The sequence below is a fragment of the Neltuma alba genome, unplaced genomic scaffold (genome assembly GCF_004799145.2).
Source record: "Neltuma alba isolate B1F8T4 unplaced genomic scaffold, ASM479914v2 tig00012731_pilon, whole genome shotgun sequence".
Taxonomy (NCBI): domain Eukaryota; kingdom Viridiplantae; phylum Streptophyta; class Magnoliopsida; order Fabales; family Fabaceae; genus Neltuma; species Neltuma alba.
In genome coordinates this window covers 32,361-56,394 of record NW_021637151.1, presented here as the reverse complement: position 1 = coordinate 56,394, position 24,034 = coordinate 32,361, and the positions used below count along the sequence as shown (strand labels likewise).

General features: G+C 35.8%; 2 protein-coding genes and 2 long non-coding RNA genes across 4 annotated transcripts; 3 read left to right on the top strand and 1 right to left on the bottom strand.

Moving 5' to 3' along the window:
• The first annotated feature begins 787 nt into the window (after positions 1-787).
• Positions 788-23,172, top strand: LOC114730391 (uncharacterized). Its single transcript, XR_003738835.1, has 3 exons — positions 788-828; positions 3,434-3,436; positions 23,056-23,172. It is a non-coding gene; the product is annotated as an uncharacterized LOC114730391 (long non-coding RNA).
• LOC114730387 (hevamine-A-like) lies at positions 6,528-12,837 on the top strand. Its single transcript, XM_028917445.1, has 2 exons — positions 6,528-7,204; positions 12,467-12,837. Exons 1-2 carry the CDS (start codon positions 6,532-6,534, stop codon positions 12,694-12,696), a joined length of 903 nt encoding a protein of 300 aa, XP_028773278.1. The 5' UTR covers positions 6,528-6,531; the 3' UTR covers positions 12,697-12,837.
• Positions 13,735-14,841, bottom strand: LOC114730390 (uncharacterized). Its single transcript, XR_003738834.1, has 2 exons — positions 14,468-14,841; positions 13,735-14,231 (listed from the first exon to the last, which is right to left on the bottom strand). It is a non-coding gene; the product is annotated as an uncharacterized LOC114730390 (long non-coding RNA).
• A 222-nt stretch (positions 23,173-23,394) lies between the features above and the next one.
• Positions 23,395-23,799, top strand: LOC114730397 (hevamine-A-like). The gene has a single exon (XM_028917451.1). It carries the CDS (start codon positions 23,395-23,397, stop codon positions 23,797-23,799), a length of 405 nt encoding a protein of 134 aa, XP_028773284.1.
• Positions 23,800-24,034: the final 235 nt, after the last annotated feature.

The following is a 24,034-nucleotide window of genomic DNA, read 5'->3' as shown; positions in this document are numbered from 1 at the left end:
GTCCCCTAGCTTGCTTCTTATATTAACAGTGGCTACGTAAAAATCTTGCACCTCTCTAGATTTTATTCTTTATAGTGAAAAGCAGAATCCATCTCCCGCACGGGTTCATTGGTTTTTTGAATCACAAGGCTAAGTTCTTGGCAGCTATAAACTTTAATATGATTCATTTCCTATCCTAATCATACATGTGAAAAGTATAAGTATTTGACGTTGGCAAAAAACAAAAAAGAAAAATGAAAAATAAGTATTTGACGTTAATGACCCCGACCCTAGCTAGCCCATTATAAATTGGCTGTTTCTCTTGCTCTTGCAATAAACAAGAAAGCATTGTCCTTTTCTTCTCTCAACCTTACCTCCATGGCTTCCGAAACACAAGCTTTGGTCCTCCTCCTTTGGCCCTTGTGTTAGAATTATTAGAGTTAGTTGCTCCTCTGTATTGGGCCTAGTGTTTAAGTTATAGGATTTGGGCTTGTTCTCAAAGCCCATAGGGTTGTAATAGTTAGATAGGTTTGTATATATTGGCCGAGAGCCTTGTAAATATGACTGACTGATTAGTTTTTTTCTGAGATGGAATAAAACAAGAGTTTTTTTGTTCTCTCAGTCGCTGGGCTTCGTTTATCACCCTGTTGCTCCTCTCTCACTTGAGCTCATCCCAAAGCTGCCCAATTGTCACCTATATATTGGGGCCAGAATGTGAATGAAGGAGAGTTGGATGCAACATGCCAAACCAAAAAGTACGAGATCATCAACATAGCATTCATGAACACATTCGGCAATGGCCAAACTCCAAACATAAACCGAGCAGGACACTGTCATTGGTCCTGGGGTGTCCCTTGTACTAAATATGCCTCCCAAATAGCCACTTGCCAAAGCGTGGGCGTCAAAATCTTCCTTTCACTCGGAGGAGCTTCTGGCTCCCATTCCCTTGCTTCAGCTGAAGAAGCCAAACAATTTGCCTCCCACCTGTGGACCTACTGCCTCACTGGCCAGAGCCCAGGTCTCCTAGGACTTGTGGCCTTAGATGGCATTGATTTTGACATCGAAGGCGGTACAAACTTGTAGTGGGATGTCCTTCTTAAAGAGCTTTACGCATACACCCAACAAAAGAAATTTTACTTATCAGAAACAGCCCAATGTCCAATAACAGATTACTACTTAAACACAGCCATTACCACTGGCCTCTTCGACTACATCTGGGTCCAGTTCTACAACAACCCTCCCTGCCAATACACTGATGATGCAGACACTGAAAAACTGATAAATTCATGGAACCAGTGGACCACCACCTTCACTGCCACCAAGTTCTATGACGGCCTCCCGGCATCTCCCGCTGCTAACGGCAGTGCCGGTGGTTATGTCCCGATCGATACGCTCAACAATGGGATTCTTCCGCAGGTAGAAACCTCTTCGAAGTTTGGTGGGGTTATGTTATGGGGCTATAACTATGACAAAATGTCTGGGTATAGCGATCAGATCATATGCCATGCCTCTCAAGCTTTTAATGTTGTTCGTGCGCCATTGGTTGCCATGATGAAATCTGCGGCGGAGGTTCTGTATCGCCTTTTATCGCACTACCAGACTGTGACTGCAACCTCTCTTGCTGCTACCGTGTATGGACCAAGTTGTAGGAGCAGGCTAGTGCCTTGCATTTTAATTACGTGGCAAACTTGATTATTCTTGTCAGTTTGTTATCAACTATAACAAAAGTTTAATCCTATAATTATTAGTCTTTAGTTTTTGTTTTTATGATTGTAATTTTTTTGAAATTGAAAGTCTGGCTCAATTTAAATTAGAAGGCCTTTAAAATTGACATTTAATATTAACTGTCAAAATTCTAGAAATTGGGAAACTTTGAGTAACAAATTAAAGCCATTAACTACATGCAATTTATATAATTAAGTACCAAGCTGGCAATGAAGTTTCCTTTTTTTTTTTGGGGGGGTGTTGGGGACGTTAGCTCAAATTCCTTATTTTGTGTATTTATCAAGGATATGATTTTATAACATATAAAATCATTTGATAAAAAAATCATAATTTAAATACATTTTTATATGAAATAACATGTTGACAATTTAAAAACAATATGGATCTTCACATTTGTACATTTACGTAATATTCTTCTCAAAGATTATTACTGCCCTCTTTTGATTGACAGAGAAAAATGTTAATCGATAAACAAATAAGTTAGTAAATAACATATATATATATATATATATATATGATATGGTATGTAGTTTTGATAAAATGATTATTTTATAAACAAATAGGATACAAAGACAAATCCTCTGCACTGTGTAGTAGCTCCTTTGTAATTTTATTATATTTCTCCCTTCATGTATTTACCTCATTTGCTTGTTTTCTCTTTACTTCGTTCCAAATACTTGAGTTGCCTTCTAAATGCCTTATTATTTATATCCAATTTCATTTCTTCCAGGCTCTTAATTCCTAAATTCCTCTCCAATTACAATTAGAAAAATTGTGAGAAAGGACCCCATCAAGAACTCTCAAATTCTTTCGTTGAAAAGAATCAGTTTAATTAATTAATTTGATATATCCTTGCATTTCTAGCATGCCCATTACACCGACCCCAACGCCTTCTAATGTGATTTTAATACTTCTCCGGTGCTTAATATAAAACCCAATTATTGAGTTGGTTTTGATCCTAAATATAAGACCCATTTCTTAGATTTATCAATTTTCTCTAAATTACCCCTATAGATACTCCCTCAATCATAATCAAGTAGAAGAGAAAGAGGGGGTATTAAGAAAGATATACTCCCTCAACCATAATCAAGTAGAAGAGAAAGAGGGGGTATTAAGAAAGATGATTATGATATTTTAAAAAAAAACGTGTCATATTTCTTATAATTAATTAACTTACCTAACTTCCTTAATCTAATCAAATTAGTTAAATAAGTCTTATATTAAAGACCGGAGGAATAGTATTAGATTGTAAGCAAATGATGACAAGAGAAATAATAAAATACAGGCCAATCTTGTACGTTTATTTAATTAAAACATTGAAAAGGATAATAGAGTAAAACTACAGTTGCTCGATTAATGAAAAGCCAATTTTGGGGTGGGACACGGAATATTAATTGTTATATGATGATTTGAGTTGAGTGATTTGTATATTTTTTTGGGCCAAAAAATTGCTGTTTTTATTCATATAAAAAATATTTACTCGCAATAAATTATGGTGGTGGAGAACGTAGAAAGGAGAAGCTATAATGAAGAGGAAAGGGGATGGGGAAAATTATATATACTACCTCCGATTATTAATATAAGACCTCGTTTGATTTTTTTTTTATTCCTAAATATAAGACCCCAATCCATTTTATCTCTAATATTTGCACATTTTTTTCTAAATTAGTCCTTCTAATAATAGTAGTTTTAACTAATACACTTGATTGGTAAAGATATTTTAGAAAAGACAGTATCTATTTATTACAAATAAATAATTTAACTTATTTTTTTAATATCCTCAAATTAGTCTACTAGCTCTTATATTTAGGACCGGAGATAGTAATTCTCAATAAGACCTCTTCATTTTCATTTTTATTTAATTAAGTATAAAAATTAGATTCTTTCCAGCATTTTTAATATTATAACGAGCAAACAAACAATGATGATCATTTTTACCAACCAATGCTCTGCTAGAGCTCATGAAAAATTAATATGACTAACTGATCTTAAGCTTAAAAATTACAGAGATATGCCGTGGCAAAATAATTGACCACTGGGTTTGTATTTAAGCTGGCCCATATATGTCGTCATTCTAGTAGGTTTGTATTTGGGCCACAATGTTGAACACCCAAAGAATGATAAAGATATTAGATTAATAATTAATGAGGAGCAAGGAATATAAATGTTGATTTGAGAATATGTAATTGGTTATTATCTAGCATTATCATTCATCAGGATAAAAATTACTCCCTTCAGCCCCCCCGCCAACAGCTTCAGCCCCTTTTATAAGATATAAATAACCAAATTATATGAATAAAATTTGGTTAAAGTTAGTTAAAAATATTAAATATAAAAATGAATTCCAACTTATTTTCAGCACACCCTTATTTATTATTTTTGAGGAAAGAGAAACCAAGTGAGTGGATAATTAAAGTAGTAAAACTAACTAATAATTAATGAGCATAAAAGTAAAAATAAATAAATTGCTTGCATCCTCCTGATGGTGAACACTTAACGCGCCATCAGGAGGGTTCAAGCAATTTACGGGAGAAACTATGGAAACTTCGGATTCCACATAAATCATTGAGCCAGCCGATCGACCACGAACCTGCGGATTGATCTGCTTTATATTCCTCATACTTAATTTAATTGTTTTATGGATATATCTCAAGTTATACTAGTATGATACATTTCATATTGCATACTACGTCCAGTTCTTAATATAAAAACTAGTTTAACTTTTAATTTAGTCATAAATATAAAACCTCAATCCACCTTATCTGTCATCCTTATCGATTTTTTTAAAGTAATCTTTGTAGTGATTGTGCATGTTAAATGTTTCATGAAATGGTAGTTCTGGCTAATACACATGATTAGTAAAAGTATTTTAGAGAAAACAACATATATTTATTACAAACAACTCTTATATTAAAGACCGGAAGAAGTATATGTTACAGGTTGACCAGGCCGACCTTTGACATTTTTCTCGCAGAGACACGAAGCATCTCTACATATTAATGCCCTGAAGTAGGAAAGGAAATGATAGCTTGACGTTTTCAAAGGACAAAATATGATTCCCACATCATTGACTTCCATATATCATTATGTTATCTTATTCTCCATCTTTATGATTAATGAATCTACAAATTCGACTAAACTTTAGACTTCTGACATTTTCAACGTCTTGATTTAATCACAGTATCATTATCAAATCCCCTTCTTGGTCAACAATTGGATTAAAGAATGAACGCTATCCATTGCAATGTTGTATAGAACCATATATATATAAATTATTTGTAACAGGGAAATATAATAAATAATAATAACTGAACATTAGGTGGGGAGATAAATTTCATTAAACTTGCAGTTGCAGATAATGCTTCCTTGCAGATAGGGATACGCTTGGCTTTTAACATCAAATAATTAACATTAGGCCATGAAATTCAAACAATTAACAAGTATTTGTATCTTGGTCTATGTTATCCCACTCCTGTGGCTTTTCCTTATCTCAAACATATATTATTTTACTAAGAAAAATTTCTATCGATATTTATTTATGTGTTTTCGGGACAAATTAGATGAGTTTTTATTCCTTGACTCATCTGATCTGTCAAAAGACAATGGATCAACTTAATTATAAAGATATGCGTAAGCTTGTCAAATCTAATTTTGCAGCGATATTTTTATTTCTGACTTGTCTTAGCTCATCTTGGTTAAATAACTTGCTGGCAAACTTTTGAAAATTTCAGTTTTATGCTTATCTTTATCAATAAGAACATTTACATACTCATGCTCGTAGAAGCAATACATTTTAGTCAAATCAAAACATGTGGAACTTAAATTTAAAAGTAAGTAAACAACAATTAATATTAAAATTGTTGACCTCAGCTCCCCTCACATTTTTTCTCATAAAAATAATTTTTTATATTAGCTCAACTCATATGGTTAATCAGTTTAGGCAAACCCAGTTTTATTTTGAAGATAACTTTCAGAGTACGTAGCCAAACAAAAATGAATGTTTCAATAAGAAGCTTTTCCCCTTCGGTCAAAAAAAAAAATAAGAAGCTTTTCATTATATTGAGTATGAATCGATAATTATCTATATGACAGACACGGATTAAATATAAGGACAAGTTCGGATTAACTCGGACATCATTTTATTTAATTAAAGTTAAATCTATTGGTGTTACCAAAAAAAGTTAAATCTGATTTTTCCCCATAAAATAGATTTTGATTTTTTTTTTGGCGATATATTCACACATCTATCATATTCCCTCACAACTCACATTTGAAAAATTAAAGGAGAGGCTTAATATTAGTTGGGCTAAAGCTCCTCACAAAACAGATTGGGCTTGAATATAAGAAAGTAGGAACATCTACCTTAATTAAGTTAAACTAAACATATATTTCAATTAAAAGTTCACATACTAATTCCCCTCATCATGTGTACCGTTCCAATTTTATTCCAAACAGACACGCATGCCTCCTCTTAGGACGAACTGAAAATAAGTTTCTAGGTGAAATATATAAACAAACAGCAAAAATTAATTGACGTAAGAGTTGTTAATTAATTGACAGAGGAATCAAGTAAAATATCTAGGACCGACCTTTAGTTAGTGGGAAATGGTCCTCTATATATATATATATATATATATATATTTTGTGAACTGGTCCCTTAAACTTAATGGCCTCCTCATATTCTACGAACCGGCCAATTTATATTCAAACGTCAAACTTTGTGGCTGGTGACAAGGAACCAACTGGCCCTATTAATAAATATTCGACTACGATATATATAGCTTCACCAATCACCAGCATGCCACAAATCAAACAACTTGTACGACCATGGCTAAATCCTCTCAAGCTTTCCCCTTCCTCCTCTTCTTCCTTCTTCTCCTTAGATTCTCCGATGCCTCACAAGGCGGCATCGCCATCTACTGGGGCCAAAACGGCAATGAGGGAACCCTGTCGGAGGCTTGTCCCACCGGGAAATACGCCTACGTCAACGTAGCCTTTCTCATCCAGTTCGGCAACGGCCAAACCCCACAAATGAATCTCGCCGGGCACTGTAACCCTGCAATTGCCGGCTCATGCGCCAAGTTTAGCTCGGAGATCAAAGCCTGTCAGGCAAAGGGAATCAAAGTGTTGCTCTCTATCGGCGGCGGCGTCAGCAGCTACTCTCTTTCCTCCGTTCAGGATGCCAGAAACGTGTCCAAGTACTTGTGGGACACTTTCCTGGGAGGTAAGTCATCGTCAAGGCCTCTAGGCGACGCAGTTTTGGACGGAATAGACTTCGACATTGAACTTGGCTCGACACAGTACTATGATTATCTTGCTCGTTTCTTGAAGAACTATGGCAGGGCAGGAGGAAGGAGGGTGTACATAAGTGGGGCCCCACAGTGCCCTTACCCTGATAGATTTCTGGGCACTGCCCTTAACACAGGCCTCTTTGACTTTGTCTGGGTACAGTTCTATAACAATCGTCCATGCCAGTATGCTAATGGGAACATCACTAACCTTATTGTAAACAGGGCGAACTAGCCCAAGAAATACTGGAGAAAACCTCTACACTTTATTGATAACTAGGAGAAATATATATACACACGGTACACTGCTTTGTCCAACAACAAGAAGACTGTTTAGGCTCTAGGCCCTACGCTGGCCCAACAGCAGACTACCATATTAATACATTAACTCAATATCTATAACTCTAACACCCCCCTTCAAGTTGGGGACCATAGAGATTGGTGGTACCCAATTTGCCTATCAACCTGCGATGATCTTCTGTTCCAAGTGCTTTAGTGAGCACATCAGCTAGCTGATCTTTAGAGTTAACATGCTCCAAGTTGATAAGCCCTTGGTGTAGCTTCTCCTAGACAAAATGACAATCAATTTCGATGTGCTTTGTCCGTTCATGGAAGACCGGGTTTGTGGCAATGTATATGGCAGCCTTGCTGTCACAATGTACTTTAACTGGCTCAAGTCCTTTTACTCCCAGATCTCCTAACATCCGAGTCAACCAAGTTATTTCTGAAATAGCTGTACCCATAGCTTGATACTCTGCTTCTGCTGAAGACCTTGACACAGTTTGCTGTTTCTTTGACTTCCAGCATATGGGGGACCCACCAAACTGGATGACATAGCCTGTTACTGATCTCCTTGTATCATGACATGTGGCCCAGTCAGAATCCACATAACACTTCAGATCTCTTCTGGAGGTTGCAGCCAGCAATATCCCCAATCCTGGACTGTTTTTCAAATATCTCACTACACGTACAGCAGCCCCCATGTGTGATTTTCTTGGATTGCTCATGAACTGGCTCAAAGTCTGCACAACAAAACAAATATCAGGTCTTGTAACAGTAAGATAAGACAACCTACCTATTAATCGCCGATAGGATGAAGGATCCTGTAAGATGGGATCATTTTCCTTGTTATTTTTCTGTTTCTGTCTTGTCCTTTTCTTAATGGCTGGATTAGTGCCTACTGAACTCAATCTGGTACTTCTTTCCATAGGAATTGTTAGTGGTTTGGAACCACTCAAACCTGTATCAGAAATGAGATCCAAAGTATACTTTCTTTGACTGAGAACAATACCCTTTGCAGACCTTGCTAGTTCTAAACCAAGGAAGTATTTGAGTTGTCCTAAGTCTTTAATTTTGAATTTTTTGTGCAAATGTAGTTTGGTTTCATTAATTCTGTCAAGACTATTTCCAGCAATCACAAGATCATCAACATAAGCTAAAATAACAGTAATTTCCCCTTTATCTCTTTTAACAAATAAAGAGTAGTCATATTTGCTTTGTCTAAACCCCCCTCGTACAAGAGTTTCAGTGAGTTTGGCATTCCATTGCCTAGAGGCTTGCTTGAGGCCATAGAGGGATTTGAGCAATTTGCATACTTTGTCCCCCCCAAACTGATCAAATCCCTGTGGAATTTGCATATAAACGTCCTCATGCAAGTCTCCATGAAGGAATGCATTGTTGACATCCATATGATATAGATGCCAACATTGCATGACAGCAAGGGAAAGAACAGAACGAACTGTAACCATCTTAATAACTGGGGAAAATGTCTCAAAATAATCAACACCCTCTTGCTGGCTATAGCCTTTGGCAACTAGCCTAGCCTTATACCTCTCAACCTTACCAGTGGGGCCATACTTGACTTTGAAGACCCACTTGCATCCAATGGGTTTCTTACCTTTAGGAAGGTCCACTATCTTCCAAGTTTGATTGAGTTCTAAGGCATCCATCTCTTGCTTCATAGCATCCAACCAATTTGTGTCCTTGGCAGCTTCATGGAAGCTACATGGCTCAGAAATTTGATCAGTAGAAAACAAGTAATGTTTGTGAGATGGAGATATATGAGCATAGGAAATGTATTCATGGAGAGGATACTTACATTTGGCTTTTACTTGAGTCATGAAAGCTGTATCAGTGATGCAGATATAATCATTGAGCCAAGAAGGGCGTCTTGTGTGTCTTACAGGTCACTCAATGTCAACATTAGTCTCATTCCCAGGAATTTCAGGATCTATATTAATGTCAGGAAGGTCTTGATTGATGTGGTGATTAACAGGGTCCGTGTGGGAAGGAAAATCACTAGTATCATACAAGAAATAATCCTGGACAGGTCTAGAAACCCCCCTTGAAGTAATATGATCCATATCTTTAAAAGGAAATTTGTCTTCTGCAAATTGGACATCTCTACTAACAAAAATAGTCTTTGTTTTCAAATTGTACAGCAGGAAACCCTTTTGATTTGGGGGATAACCCATAAAAATACAAGGTTCAGAACGAGGGGAAAACTTATCATGATTATTAGGAGTAGCTGAAAAAGCAAGACAACCAAAAACTTTAAGAAAACTCAAATCTGGGCATTTGTTATGAAGAATTTCATAAGGTGTTTTATACCCTAAACTTTTAGAGGGAGTTCTGTTAATTAAAAAGGCAGCAGTTTTGATGCTCTCTCCCCAGAATTTAATAGGAATGCCTGAAAGAATTATGAGACTTCTAGCAACATTTAGTAAATGTCTGTGTTTTCTCTCTACAACACCATTTTGTTGTGGTGTATAAGGACAAGTAGTCTCATGGATTATGCCTTTCTCATTAAAAAAAGTCCTTAATTGATTATTTACAAATTCCAAACCATTATCTGATCTAATTCTTTTGACAGTAACAGAAAACTGATTAGAAACATAGGCTACAAAGTTCTTTAAGCACTGCATGCTCTCATTTTTATTGATCAGCAGAAAAATCCAAGTACACTTAGAATAGTCATCAACCACTGTAAGGAAATATCGATGCCCTTTATAAGTGGGATCCTTATAGGGTCCCCAAACATCAACATGCAACAATTCAAACGAAGAAGAAGTATTAGACATGGAAGGAGAAAAAGGAAGCCTAGTTTGTTTGGCTTGAGAACAAACAATACATTTATTTCTTGGGAAATCTATGATATCTTTCCTTATAGGCTCTAAGTGTTTCAAAACGTTTAAGGGTGCATGACCTAGACGCTTATGCCATAATTCTGAAAGTTGCTCACTTTTCTCACTAGATTGAAAACTCATAAGTGTGTCCAGTCTTAAGGCTTTTCCAATTAAGTACAGTCCATTAGTGATTCTACCAATCACTTGAGATCTCCCAGTTAAAATCTCCAGCAAAGTACAAAATTCAGGGTAAAAAGATATGATACATTGCATTTCTTTGGGTAATCTAGAGACTGAAATTAGGTTATAGCAACATTCAGGAGTGTAATAAACATCAGTAAGTGTTATGTTCTCAGATAAGTTGATTGTTCCAGTGTGTGTAACAATGATTTTCTGACCATTTGGCATCTGAATCTTCCTAAGGGGACCATTGTACACATGGGCAGTATCCAACATGGTTAAGCTACTAACTACATGGCATGTAGCACCAGAATCAAGAATCCAATGAGTCTTACATAATGAAAGGGGTAAGGCGTTAAGCATACCAGACACATGTTCTTCGATGTAATTGGCTGCTCCTAATGTCTCATCCTTGGAATCCTTCTTCAATAATTGCAAGATTTGATTATACTGTTGTTGAGTTATGGACTGTTGTCCATTTGTGGGGCTGGATTTTGAATCCTTGTGCTCTTCTTGTGAATGACTCAGGTTAGCAGCTTGTGCCTTTCTGCCTTTGAAGGTAGAGGGAAACCCAACAAGCTCATAACAGTGATCACGAGTGTGCCCCCGTCTATGGCAATGAGTACATACTTCTTGAGGGCGACCTCTGCCTCTGCCCCTACCAGAACGACCACCTCTAATGGTGGCTGCAGCAGTGTCAAATGGATTTGCAGGAATCTGTGAACAGATCATACGTTGCTCCTCATCTTGACATATCATTGAATAAGCTTGAGACACAGTAGGGAGTGGTGTCATGAGGAGTATCTGTGATCTTGCTTGGTGAAAGGTGTCGTTAAGTCCAATAAGGAACTGAAATAGGCACTGTTGCTGGACAACTTTATTATACTCTTGGGCAGTGGAACACTTGCATGTGGGGAGAGGAACCAACACTGAAAGTTCATCCCATAGCTCCTTCAGTTTTGTGAAATAGCTTGCCACTGTGAGTGTGCCTTGAGTGAGTGATGAAATTGCTTTGTACATAGAAAATATTTTTGTACCATCTGTCTTAAGAAAACGTTCTTGAAGATCAAGCCAAACGAGGTGTGCACTGTCAGAAAACACCAAACCACTAGCTATATCCTTTTCTACAGAATTGATGATCCAAGACAACACGACCGCATTACAACGATCCCACTGGTGGGAAAATTCTGAGGCTTTCTCACGACAATAAGTACCATCAATAAATCCCAACTTATTTTTACCACGGAGAGCCAAACACATCGCACGGCTCCATATTACATAATTTCCAGAACCTGTCAAAACTTGCGGGACCAACGTAACTGCCTGGGTGTCTGAAGGGTGCAAGTAAAGGGGATGGTTGGAATCAATTGGTGTTGCCATTGGTAGAATTCTTTTAGAGGTGAAGTGAAAGATCGCAGCGGAAGATGAGCAAGAAGTGACAGGTTGAAAGAAAGAAGAAAAACTAGTGAAATTGCAACAAATAAATGAAACCAAACCACGAACAAACACCGATCTGGACAGCACCAAAAAAAAAATCGGTGGAACTTGCTTGACAGCACAAGCCACAGAGTAGACTGAACCACTGATGTGCAGGAAAGAAAAAAAAAAAAGGCCAGGAAGGAAAATCAACGTTTATTTTCACCGCCTGTTGAGAATCTTGAATCGAAGCTCGTCCAAGATTCGTTCTATTCCATAGTTTTTGACAGAAAGAAAAAAAAATGGAGATTTGAGAGACGAAATTTCTGGATCAAGGTGTCAGCTCGTTGATTTTTGGGAAAGATGTGGGACACATTTCAGATCTCTTGAATCAATCTTCTTGGATCTGATCGAATGCAATGACGTCGTTGCATTTGGGACTGAATCTTAACGGTGCGTGTGGGACTGGAGGCTTCACAATGGTGAGAAATTCTGGACCGCCTCAACACTGCACTACCAGGGGTCTTGGGCCGTAGGGAATAACCAGCTCTGGTACCATGTAAACAGGGCGAACTAGCCCAAGAAATACTGGAGAAAACCTCTACACTTTATTGATAACTAGGAGAAATATATATACACACGGTACACTGCTTTGTCCAACAACAAGAAGACTGTTTGGGCTCTAGGCCCTACGCTGGCCCAACAGTAGACTACCATATTAATACATCAACTCAATATCTATAACTCTAACACTTGTCAATTCGTGGAACACATGGACAAGTTCGGTGCCGGCGGGGCTGATATTTTTGGGGTTGCCGGCAGCTCCGGCAGCAGCCGGAAGTGGATATGTTCCGGCTGATGTGTTGACATCGGAAATCTTGCCTGTGATCAAGAAGTCGCCCAAGTACGGAGGAGTGATGCTGTGGTCACGGTTTCATGATAAGAATAGTGGATACACTGATTCCATTATTAGCAGCGTGTGAGGGGCTGGAGCATGAAATAGTAACTATTTTCGCATTAAGTTGTTTCTGATAAGATTGAAGTTATTTGTACAACTTATACGATTGTTTGTGCGCGTAATTTCTATTTACCTTATTAATAAAGAAAAAGCGAATTTCAATTAAGCCAGTTTTTTTTTTGTTTTTTGGAAAACCATTTTAAAGAGACGTATACATTTTTCCAATTTTTAATTTGGTACTTACATGTTTTTTCTCTTAATTAAATATTTAATTTTGTTCTAGTAACGTCATTTCCTCTTGCATGAAGACTAAACATGCTAATAGAATAAAATTACAAGAGTTAATGTTATTAAGAAAAGTAAAATCAAATTATTTAACTAAGGAAAAACATAGGTACCAAATTAAAAATTGAAAGAAAATATAGGTACCTCTAATATAATTTTTTTTCTTTTTTTCTTTAAAGGAAAACGTACGGGCTCTAGGTTATGAGAATTGTTGGAAGAAGTATATCCACCAAATAAAAAAACTTCCCTCCTTTTATTAATGCAAGACATATTTTCAAATTTAATTATGTTGTTCATCTACATCAATTATAATTTAAAAAATCCATTTGAAAATATTGAAATATTTTAGAGAATAAGACGACTTTGCTTGGGGCATATGCATTACGCTGCGGGGGTCAACGTACCTTTTTTCTTTTAATGAAATAAAATTGATTTTTTTTTAATCTTTGTCACCAAAACGGGAAAAAAAGCGAGGAAAAGTAAATAGCAACTACGAAGCTCATTGAACGAGTAAATTTATTTAAAACTACAGAGACACCGAGGGAACCGTTGACAGAAGGAGACTAACTCACTCGAGTGGGACCTCTTCAATTTCCTACAAATTTTATCTCAAAATTCAATGGATCAGTACTATTTTGATTTTATAAGTTGATTTTTTTAAATGAAGTCAAATTATTTCGACTTTAGATACGTGACGCAACTGTTCCCAAAGACGAGACATTGCATCCACATTTTCGAAACAAATGCATCGATGGTTTCAAGTGAGAACAGGGTAATATAAATAAAATCCACCGCTCTCTAAATTCATCACATCCATTCAGTATTATTGATTGCTTTCTTACAGTGATCAAGTTCTGAAAAAATACAACAGAATATAACAATTCGATCCCGAGTCCGTCAACCAAGGAAGAAACTGCTCTTTCCAGTCTCTAACAAAATTCAGTCCCACATACAACCTATATAGTAATTTTAAATCATAAGAGAACAAATACAATATCATGTAATAAAACAATTGAAACAGAAACAATCTAAACCAAGCAAGCAAAGCAATTGTGACATCAAACCACCAAGAGGCAAAGAGGTAACGTAATGCTACTCTAGACTAGATTATCCTGTTTTATGAGCTCAAAACTTAACCAGTGGTTGTAACCCATCTCTTGTTGCTGTTTACACTTGGCGGACCTGGATGTTGTGAGTGGACTGGGACCTCCATATGGGTTGTCTGCCACTCTGTACAAGGGCCACTTCTTCTCCTTCCTTTACCATTCCTTGCTTCTGAAGGTAGAAACCATGAATATATACTCATCATAAGTGCACGCAAAAGACCAAACACGAGAGTAAAACAAGCATTGTAGTACAGCAATCCTTTTCTTCCCTTTATTTTTTCGTTTTTCTCCTTTACTTTTTTGGGCGAAAGGGGTGTTTACATGGAAGTATGAAATATCAACTTTAACACATCAATAATAGCTTGTTTACCAGGCGTGTAAAACACAAATGCTTCAAAACAATACCTGGAGCAAGCCTAGCGCTCTAGCAAAAGTCTCCTCCGCATCGTCAGAAAATTCCATATATATGGGACACACCCCTTGATACAAAGCCAGCCGCTGTTGTATCCTCTTGCTGTGTGGGCAGCAAAATTTTCAGTTTTCAGATCATAAAGCTTTCACAAATACACAATGTATAACAAAAAACAGTAATATGTATCAGTTTAGCTTTTAAAGACATAATGCACACATCTTCGGGGAAAGAATGGAATGAATTCCATCAGATGCATCGGTTAAATCCTGGAGGATTAGGGAAATTGTAACATTGTAAATGTAAATATTCACCAATGTGCACAGACAATCGACCAAGATGAGAGAACTCAAGCCCAAAAAAGGTATAAGTACAACATAACTAAATGCATCCAATATGTCTGTCAGGGAAAGGAGAAAAACATTGAACATTTCTGAAGGCCAAATTTTCTTGATAACAAATGAGGGAAAGGAGAAAAACATTGAGATTTCACCAAAAAATTGTTGAATGAGATGTTCATGTAATATATATTTTTTAACAGCGACAAAAACCATTCTGGCATAGAACCTGAAAGCCTGCCATAAGAGATATCCAAATATAATAATTGATGTTGATTATGAAGCCAAAGTGGAAAATTAGGACCCATCATGCAAGAAGCCATATCCATATATCGTAACTGAAAAGGGGGAATCCAACTCGTGTTGATTTCCAAGCTCAGTGGATTGTGAGACAATGATAAGTGTAACAGATTAGAAAGATCTTTGAAATGTGACTCGGTGATTACACCTTCCAAATTATTCCTGTCCAAATACAATCTTTCCAATTGAGACATTAGTCCAATGCTTTTAGGTATTTTTTCCTTCTAGTTGGTTAGCAGATAGGTCCAAAACTTGCAAAAAGGAAAAATCTGAAAGATTAGATAACATGCCCGTCAATCGATTTCCTTCTAAATCCAAACTTTGTAATGAATGTCTATCGCACGATGATATATTAGAAATGAACCTCATAAGGTCCCTACTAAAGTTATTGTAGGCAAGTGTTAAGCTCTTCAATGTGCACATATTCCCTAGTGATGTTGGGACTTCACCTTGAAGATGATTATAGGAGAGAGAAAGATCTTCAAGAGACCTCATTGTGTTTCCAAAACCATCAGGAATGAAGCCACTAAGCGAATTGTAACTGAGGTCGAGTTCATGAAGATTGAAAGTGAAGTTGGAAATCCAATAGAATATGGTTGATGATTTCAAATGATTATGAGAGAGATCAAGAAGGACAAGAGAAGTAAGGTTGGGATTGAAAGATGTGAAGATAAGATTATTTGATGAAAGGCTACAATTTGCCAAATAAAGCTCCTGAAGATTGGAGCCGAAGTTCAACGTCATTGCTGACATCAATTTATTATAAGAGAGATCAAGAACAATGAGAGAAGGAAAATGAAAATGGGAAGATAAAAAATAGAGATTATGAGATGAAAGACTGCAATTTTGTAAATAAAGCTGTTGAAGGCTAGAGCTAAAGATGAAGAGCCATTGAAATAATGATGAGTTCAAGTTATTGTCAGAGAGGTCAAGGGTGACAAGAGAAGAAGAATAGTTGAAAGAAGAAGCAGACAGAGGAAGGCTATGAGCATAAGAAATGCCACATCCGGTTAGTGTCAATTCTATTAGTTTTGGCACAACTTTACCAATCATGTGCAGCCACACCTGAGAATTGCCAACATCACTCACATAACTCAAATCAAGATTGGTTAATAAAGAGAGCTTTGATATCCACTCTGCATCAACATTGTTTCTATCGGCTACTGTGAGGTCAGAACCATCACCACCAAGTCATAAAGTGTGGAGCTTGGGGAGATTCCCAAGTTGATAAGGAATCACTCCAACAAGATAATTTTCTCCAAGATTAAGGTACTGCAACTTGGAAAGATTTCCGATTTGCCAAGAGATAGCTCCATCCAAGTAATTGTTACTCAGATCAACATATTGTAAGTTTGAAAGCTTTCCTAATTCATTGGGAATACTCCCATCAAAAAGAGAATAAGAGAGGTTGAGATACCTTAAGTTGGTGAATGACTCTATAGACTGAGGGATGTCACTTTGATAGAAATAACTGTAACTCAAATCCAAATGTTTCAGATCTTGCAGCTCCCTCAACAAAGTAATATTACTAGTACCAGCCATATAAAGTGAATCTGAACCACGAAGATCAAGAATTTGAACATGACTTGTTTGGTTGCTACAATGAACTCCTTTCCAGTTGCAACAATCTTCATCATCTCCGTCCCTCCATGTGGACAGCATACCAAAGTCAGCATAGATGCCTTGTTTGAACAACAGAAGAGCTTTCCTCTCCTTCTCGATGCACTTCTTCAATGCTTCACCATCAATGGCCAAACTGAGTCTTTTATGCAACAACAACAACAATGTCAATAATGCATAAAAAAATTTGAACACACAGCCCATCACATTGATGAAATAGCTTCAATACAAGTTCAAAAGTGAAACAACTAGAGAGGATTACAACACACAGTTCTTAGATAACCGTGGTTTCTTTTGTTTATTTTTCTCAGCTCATGAGATGTTGTCACGCACAGAAAACGGATCGTCGAATTTATAGAGTTCATTGGCAGATCACTTGTACCCTTTTCTGATGAAGACAAGTCATCAGAAGACTAAATGCGGAGAGAACACGTTATTTCAACCACCTTGTTTTCAAAAAAAGATAAAAATTCAAAAAAAAAAAATGCACAATGTCCTTGGAGTTCATAATATTAAGCATTTTTGTTGGTGCCGGATAGTGCGCTCTTTTAAGATATATTTTCCTTGGACAAACACTCTTTTTTTATCAAAACATTCTCTCACAGATACGCACACGCAATTGAGAGTTGGAATTCATCATTTAATACAGGAGCCAAGAAAAAAACTCATTTAACTTATTGACGGCATTTCAAAACGGTGTAAATGTGATCTTAAATCTAAATAATTTAAAAGATGTAAAATTACTTAAAAATTCTCTTCTTATTTTTAGCACCCATTTTGCCATTTTCATACATATTCTCCTCTAACTCAGTCGCGTGACGGCAATGTTTCTATCAAATCCCCTGACCTCATAGCTAATAATACCATGTCATTTCCAATATTAGATTATTTAAATTTTTTTTACCAGAGATTATTTAAATTAGATGCGCCTTAAAAAAGTCAATTATAAAAAAATATTAATGATAAGTAAGTAGTTATCATTTTCTATTTCAAAACTTGTTATTATAAGCTGCTATATGTTTATTATGACTTTTTAAAAATTATGTTATTTGCTTAGAACTCCGTAGCAATTCTCTCAATATTAATTTGTAGTAGGCTCATGACTCCATCTTTTTTTATTTTGAATTTTTATTCTATCGTAACCATGCTTTTGTGACGGCTAAATTATTATTTTCAACATAAGCTTTGTGGCCGTTATATATTCCATCACTGATTTTCCAAGAGGCTTCGCGGCCATATTAGATTATATTAGACTAAAGTGAGTGATCACGAAGTTGCAATGATCTTACCTTTACGTGGTATATATATTTAATTTGTAAGTTAAAGTTTCACTTTAAATAAATTATAATTTATGAAAATTATGTTTACATTTGTAGAGACTTAGTAGGAGTGGAGCAATATTTGCGAGACTCACATTTTCATGAAAGTAATAATGAAAACGACTTAGAAAGTCCGCAGACTTCAAAAGCTGAAGATCGTTCGTTGGCAAAGGGGGAAAAAAAAAAGCTGAAGATCGTTGCTGTCATTAATTTAATGTACTTAAAAATGTTATGAGGTGTTTGGATTAAATTTTTGAAAATAATTTTATAATATACAAAATAAATATATGAAAATAAATTATCTCGACTCATGTAAAAATATTTTTTTAAAAATGCTTTTGATATGTAATGACATTGCTATAGACTTGAAAAGTTGTGATCTTGCTGTCACTAAAACCTTCATTTTAGGATAACAACATTATTAAACTTTTTAATGGTCCAGTTTCACTTGGACTAATTATGCGTTTATTACGCGTTACAAACACGATGTAGACTTTATTGGACTGTGTACAACTTTATTTTATTTTTAAGTATTTTTTTTAAGTTATCATCTCTTTTATGCGTCGCATGAGATAAGGAAGAATGCAGTTGTGACTGAAAATAAATTAATCACTCAACTTTTTGCATTTTCAAATACATCCTAATGGAATCACGAGTTCTTCGATAGTGCATTCATCATTGAGCAATATAATGTAATTAGGGTTTGGTCTGAAATTAATGATTTGAAAGTATGCTGGGTCTATTCAGTTCAGAAGCTCATATGAGTGGACATCCTAAAGGACTCAATTGTAGCTGGGCTACCCAATTTTCTGTTGGGCCAAAAGTATAACTTAAAGCCCAATAATAAAAATAATAAATGTCCTTCCCTAAGGTCCGGCAAGCCCATAACGCCTATATTTAGAATTGTCAAATCATTCCGTTAATTGCGACTCACCCCAATTTTCAGCAATGAGGGGGCTTCAACATCCATAGAATGAGCTTTTTTTATACTACATCTGCTACTAAATATAAAATTTATTTTTATAGTATTGAATATTTCATTCTGTAACATAACAAATATATTTATGTCTTTTTATCAAATTTCACTGTCATTTTAATTCTCATTCTTATAAAAAATATATCACGAACTCCTTAAGAGCTTATAATATCTGTCCCCTACATTGGGGGTGTTTGGATGAAGCAAAACCATGGTTTGCAGAATAGCTTCTGGAGAATAGATTCTGGAGAGAATAGATTTTGAAAGAATAGATTTTCTGGAAAAGTGATTCTGATAAAGTGAGAGTGTTTGGATAATTATTGTCAGAAGTACTTTTTGATATGTAGAAATTACTAAAAAGGACATAAGTTTAAATGATAATTACATATAAGATATATTTCATAATATATGTTTATTTGAAGTAATAAATTTATTAATAATATATATTTTGGCAACATAATAAATATGGCATAAATAATATAAATAATAAGAAATTAGTGTGTGTATATATTAATAAAATAAATAAATATGTTTTTAGGAAAATGATTTATTTTGCTAAAGAAAATATTATTATTTAAATAGGAGCTGACCGTTGAGCCTTTGTTGGGGAGAGCCAATAATTGAAGCCAATAAATTATTCCCTTATCTGGAAACCGTGAGCTGAATTGAACCCCCGCCTGCTTATCTGGAAACCGAGGTTTTGTTGGGTAAAACCAAGGTTTTGCCCAAAACCTTGGTTTTAAAAAAAATGGGGGTGTTTGGCAAATTTTTTGCCAAACCATGGTTTGGTAAAAAAGCCAAACACCTCTAAGTTGAGAGAATATCATCAAAATTCAAAAGAAAGGGAATTGAGTTTTGTCAGAGACTTCTCATTAATTTTTTTTAAACATTATTCAATGAAAATTTGGAAAAAAATAAAGTATATTTCTATGAAGATACACAATATAAATTAAAAAGTAAAGATAGATTCAGCACCCTTATTTTATCTTTCAGATATATTCAGTATTCTGATCCAGACCTTTTCTCTTCCTTTTTTGTGTGCATCAAATACTTTAACCTTATATTCTAATTTTTATAGTGTTAAATATAACTAAAAAAATAATATAAAGTATTAGGTATACCTTTAAATGTTTAAATATTTTTTTATGTGATTCTGTTTTTCACATACAGATATAAAAAGATGCTTGCTTGCCCAAAAAAAAAAAAAGGATATAAAAAGATGCCCGTTTTCATTGATCAGGAAACGAACACTTTTGCCTCAATCATGAATGTACTATTAATTACTTAGCAGACGGGAAAAAGAAAACCCACAGCGATACGTACTATTATTGCGATAACAGGTGTATCAAAAACCAATTATCATCACATGTGGTCACTACTTTATCGACTGAGATATCACGTGGTCACCTGATCATATAAAAAAGCTTAGACAAGTTTTTGATGAATTATTATGTTCTCATTGTTAGGATTTAGGAGGATTAAGGGGAAGAAATATTAACTACAAATAAATACAGTGACCTTAATTTCATTAATCATCTACAAATTATGACTTCTCGCTCTTCTTTACAAGTTACGCTGTTCCCAATCTGTAGTAACAAATAATGAAAAGAACCTAGCACGTAAAAAAATTACATATACAAATTAAACGATTCTCAGCAAGGAACCAACTATAAAGGGGGCAACAAAATGTAATCATAGGATTTTTTTCTCCCGAAAAATCGAATCCTCCCACATATAAACATATGCATGGTCTATTCGCCACTTCAAATTAATAAGATCATCTTATCTCCTGAACCAGGCAAAAGTACAACCACATGGGAAGGAATTAAATTAAAGCAAATTAATTAAAGGCATGCAGTTATTAGAAACTTCCAAAACAATACCTTCAAGGGGAATCAAGATTAATGTCACGTGCCCATATATATAATCTAGCTACTTGTTGCTTCATTGTCCTCGAATCATCACAAAAAGTGGTCTCTCTCCCCCTCTCTCCTATACTTCCCACCTATTGTCACCGGCACGGCAAACCTTCATCATTATTCATTAGATTTGTAGCGAATGGTCTGGATGGATTTAATGTTTTATTCCGCTTAAGGCACGTCTCTCTTTTTTATTTGTACCCCGAAATGTTAAGTGAATAAATATCCGTTTAAGATACCACCAATCCTAAATATAAAATCTCGTTTGTAAATTATAAATAAAGTTTTATATTTAGGGGAAGAGGTAGTATTGTTGAAATTTAATGAAAAAAGCTAGTTACATTTGAATTATTCGCTATATAGATTCTATGTATGTTGTCCATGGTTGAGTGAACTTGTTGGGAAGTGTAGCGGAGACCAATCTTCTATTAGAAGTGGTGGCTAATAAGAATCATCACCTTTATAATTAACACACGTGCTATAGAAAACGGAGGCGATTGAATTAATGGGTGTGTGAATAGGATAAGAAAGAAATTAGCTAGCTGTTAAGGGCCTTAAAAGAATAATAATGCACCGCCCAATTGGTGTAATCATATGTTGATATATATATATATATATATTACACAAATCATATTTATACATACATATATATCATATTATTTTTCTCCAAATATTTCAAAGTATAAATATCTAAATTTTAAATATTTTATTTGACAAGAAGGTTGATGCTGCTCTTACACCTTGGTGGTCCCATCACGTTGCTTCGCAGGACTACTGCTAACAATTTGAAATTTTTACGTTTATAAGCATAAAAATATATAGACATATTTTTAAAGATAAAAATAGAAATACAAAAATAAAATAAGAATTTTATGCATGAGTTGTATTGTTCTTACTTGGAGATAAGTAAGAATCAATTAACTACTGGCAAAAGTCCAGATGTTTGCGCCAAGATCGAGTCCAGATGTTTGTGCTATCATATTAATTGCTGATGGATGAACTAAGAATCAATTATAGGAGATTAGAACTTTGAAACAAGTGATTCTGTATAATGCACGGCTCCCTTAACAAATACCAGAACACTTGTATCTCCAAGAGCTCCATTATGGACGTACGATGTTGGTACCCTTGCCCTGGAATCAGTGGCTACGAAATTTGACATTCAAAACACGTGCTGCCAAGCTGTCTTATTCTATATTAATTGATTGATTCTTGGGAAAATTGAATGAGAAATTTGGGAAGAAGAAGGACCAAAACTTGAAAATCATCATTACAGACTCCAAAATTTGCGATTGACCGTCAAGAAAATTTTAAGAGTCTATACTAATAGTTCTTGAAAATGTATTGCAGATCTGCATGCACCTTCAAGAACCTTCAATATTTAATACTCCTCTGGTCCTATTTATAAGACAGAGAGAGAAAGTTTTTTTCGTCCTATTTATTGGTCACTTTATTAAATTTTCAGCATGAATATACTATTCTGTTCTTTATTTATTATAGTATAGGTAGTTATCTCTTTTGAAAGATGTATATATTAAATATAGGTAAAATTAAATAATGTTATATTTTAACAGAGAATTAATACATTTTAAAATGTTTTATCTATATAAAATATACTAGAAGTGCCGAGTAAATACTTCCCCTCAATTTTCTCACCCATTTGTTGCTTATAGACAGCCACAACTTTATATATATATATATATATATATATTTCCTTGCCTCAAAATGAGTTAAAAATAATAGAATTTGACGCTACTGCCCCTGAACCTAGCCCATTATAAATTGGTGGTTTCTATAGCTCCTCCTACAGCAAGAAACCACATAATTGCCTTGGCTTCTCTCAGCCTCTCTACTTTAATGGCTTCCAAAACACAACCTCTTATCACTATCCTCCTCTTATCCCTGTTGCTACTCTCTCACCTGAGCTCCTCCCATGGCTGCCCAGTTGTCACATACTGGGGACAGAATAGGAATGAAGGAGAGTTGAACACAGCATGCGACACCGGAAATTACGAGATAATCAACATAGCATTCTTGAACAAATTCGACAATGGACAACCTCCAGAGATAGACCTCTCAGGGCATTGTAATTGGAACACTCCATCCGGTGAGCCTGTTTGCACCGGATATGCCTCCCAAATAGCCCATTGCCAAGCCCTGGGCATCAAAATCTTCCTTTCTCTCGGAGGATATTCTTCGCAATATACCTTGGCTTCAGCTGCTGAGGCCAAGGAACTTGCAGATCACCTCTGGACCCACTACCTCAGTGGCCAAGCCATAGGTCCCTTGGGACTGGTGGCCTTAGACGGCATTGATTTTGACATCCGAGCTGGTACAAACCTATACTGGGATATCCTTCTTAGAGATCTTTACGCATACACCCAGCAAAAGAAGTTTTACTTATCAGCAGCACCACAATGTCCAATCCCAGATTACTACTTAGACTCCGCCATGAGAACTGGCCTCTTTGACTACATCTGGATCCAGTTCTACAACAACCCTCCTTGCGAATACACAGATGATGGAGATACTCATAAACTTATCAATTCATGGAACCAGTGGACCACCACATACACCGCCACCAAGTTCTATGTCGGCCTCCCGGCGTCTCCCGCTGCAAATGGTAGTGCCGGTGGTTATGTGCCGATCGATGTGCTCAACAAGGAGATTCTTCCGCAGGTAGAAACCTCTCCCAAGTTTGGTGGGGTTATGTTATGGAGCAGGTACTACGATTATCTATCCGGGTACAGTGGTAAAATCAACTGTACTGCCCCTGCAGCTCTTAAGATTGTCCGTGCGCCGTTGGTTGCCATGATGAAATCTGCCTCCGACGTTCTGTATCGCGTTTTATCTTAGTAGTAGTGCGTGACTGCAGCCTCTCTAGCTACTATCGTGTATGGAATAAGTTGTGTAGAAGGCTAGTGCCTTCGATCCTTAAGTGACAACTTGATTCTACTCAATTTGTTATCTACAACTAAAAGTTTAATCGATCTTGTGGTTTATGCTTTTTTTTTTTTTGCCCAAAACGTTGCTAAGATTTGACTTGAGTGCTTTATAACAAGGTATTGAAAAATAGGCGGGTCTCTGAATA

Bases quoted from the DNA above. Each gene is read 5' to 3' on its own strand.
- LOC114730397 (XM_028917451.1), top strand. From the start codon at position 23,395: ATGAGAACTGGCCTCTTTGACTACATCTGGATCCAGTTCTACAACAAC.
- LOC114730387 (XM_028917445.1), top strand. From the start codon at position 6,532: ATGGCTAAATCCTCTCAAGCTTTCCCCTTCCTCCTCTTCTTCCTTCTT. The intron at 7,205-12,466 runs TTATTGTAAACA...TAACTCTAACAC, and splicing joins TAATGGGAACATCACTAACC to TTGTCAATTCGTGGAACACA.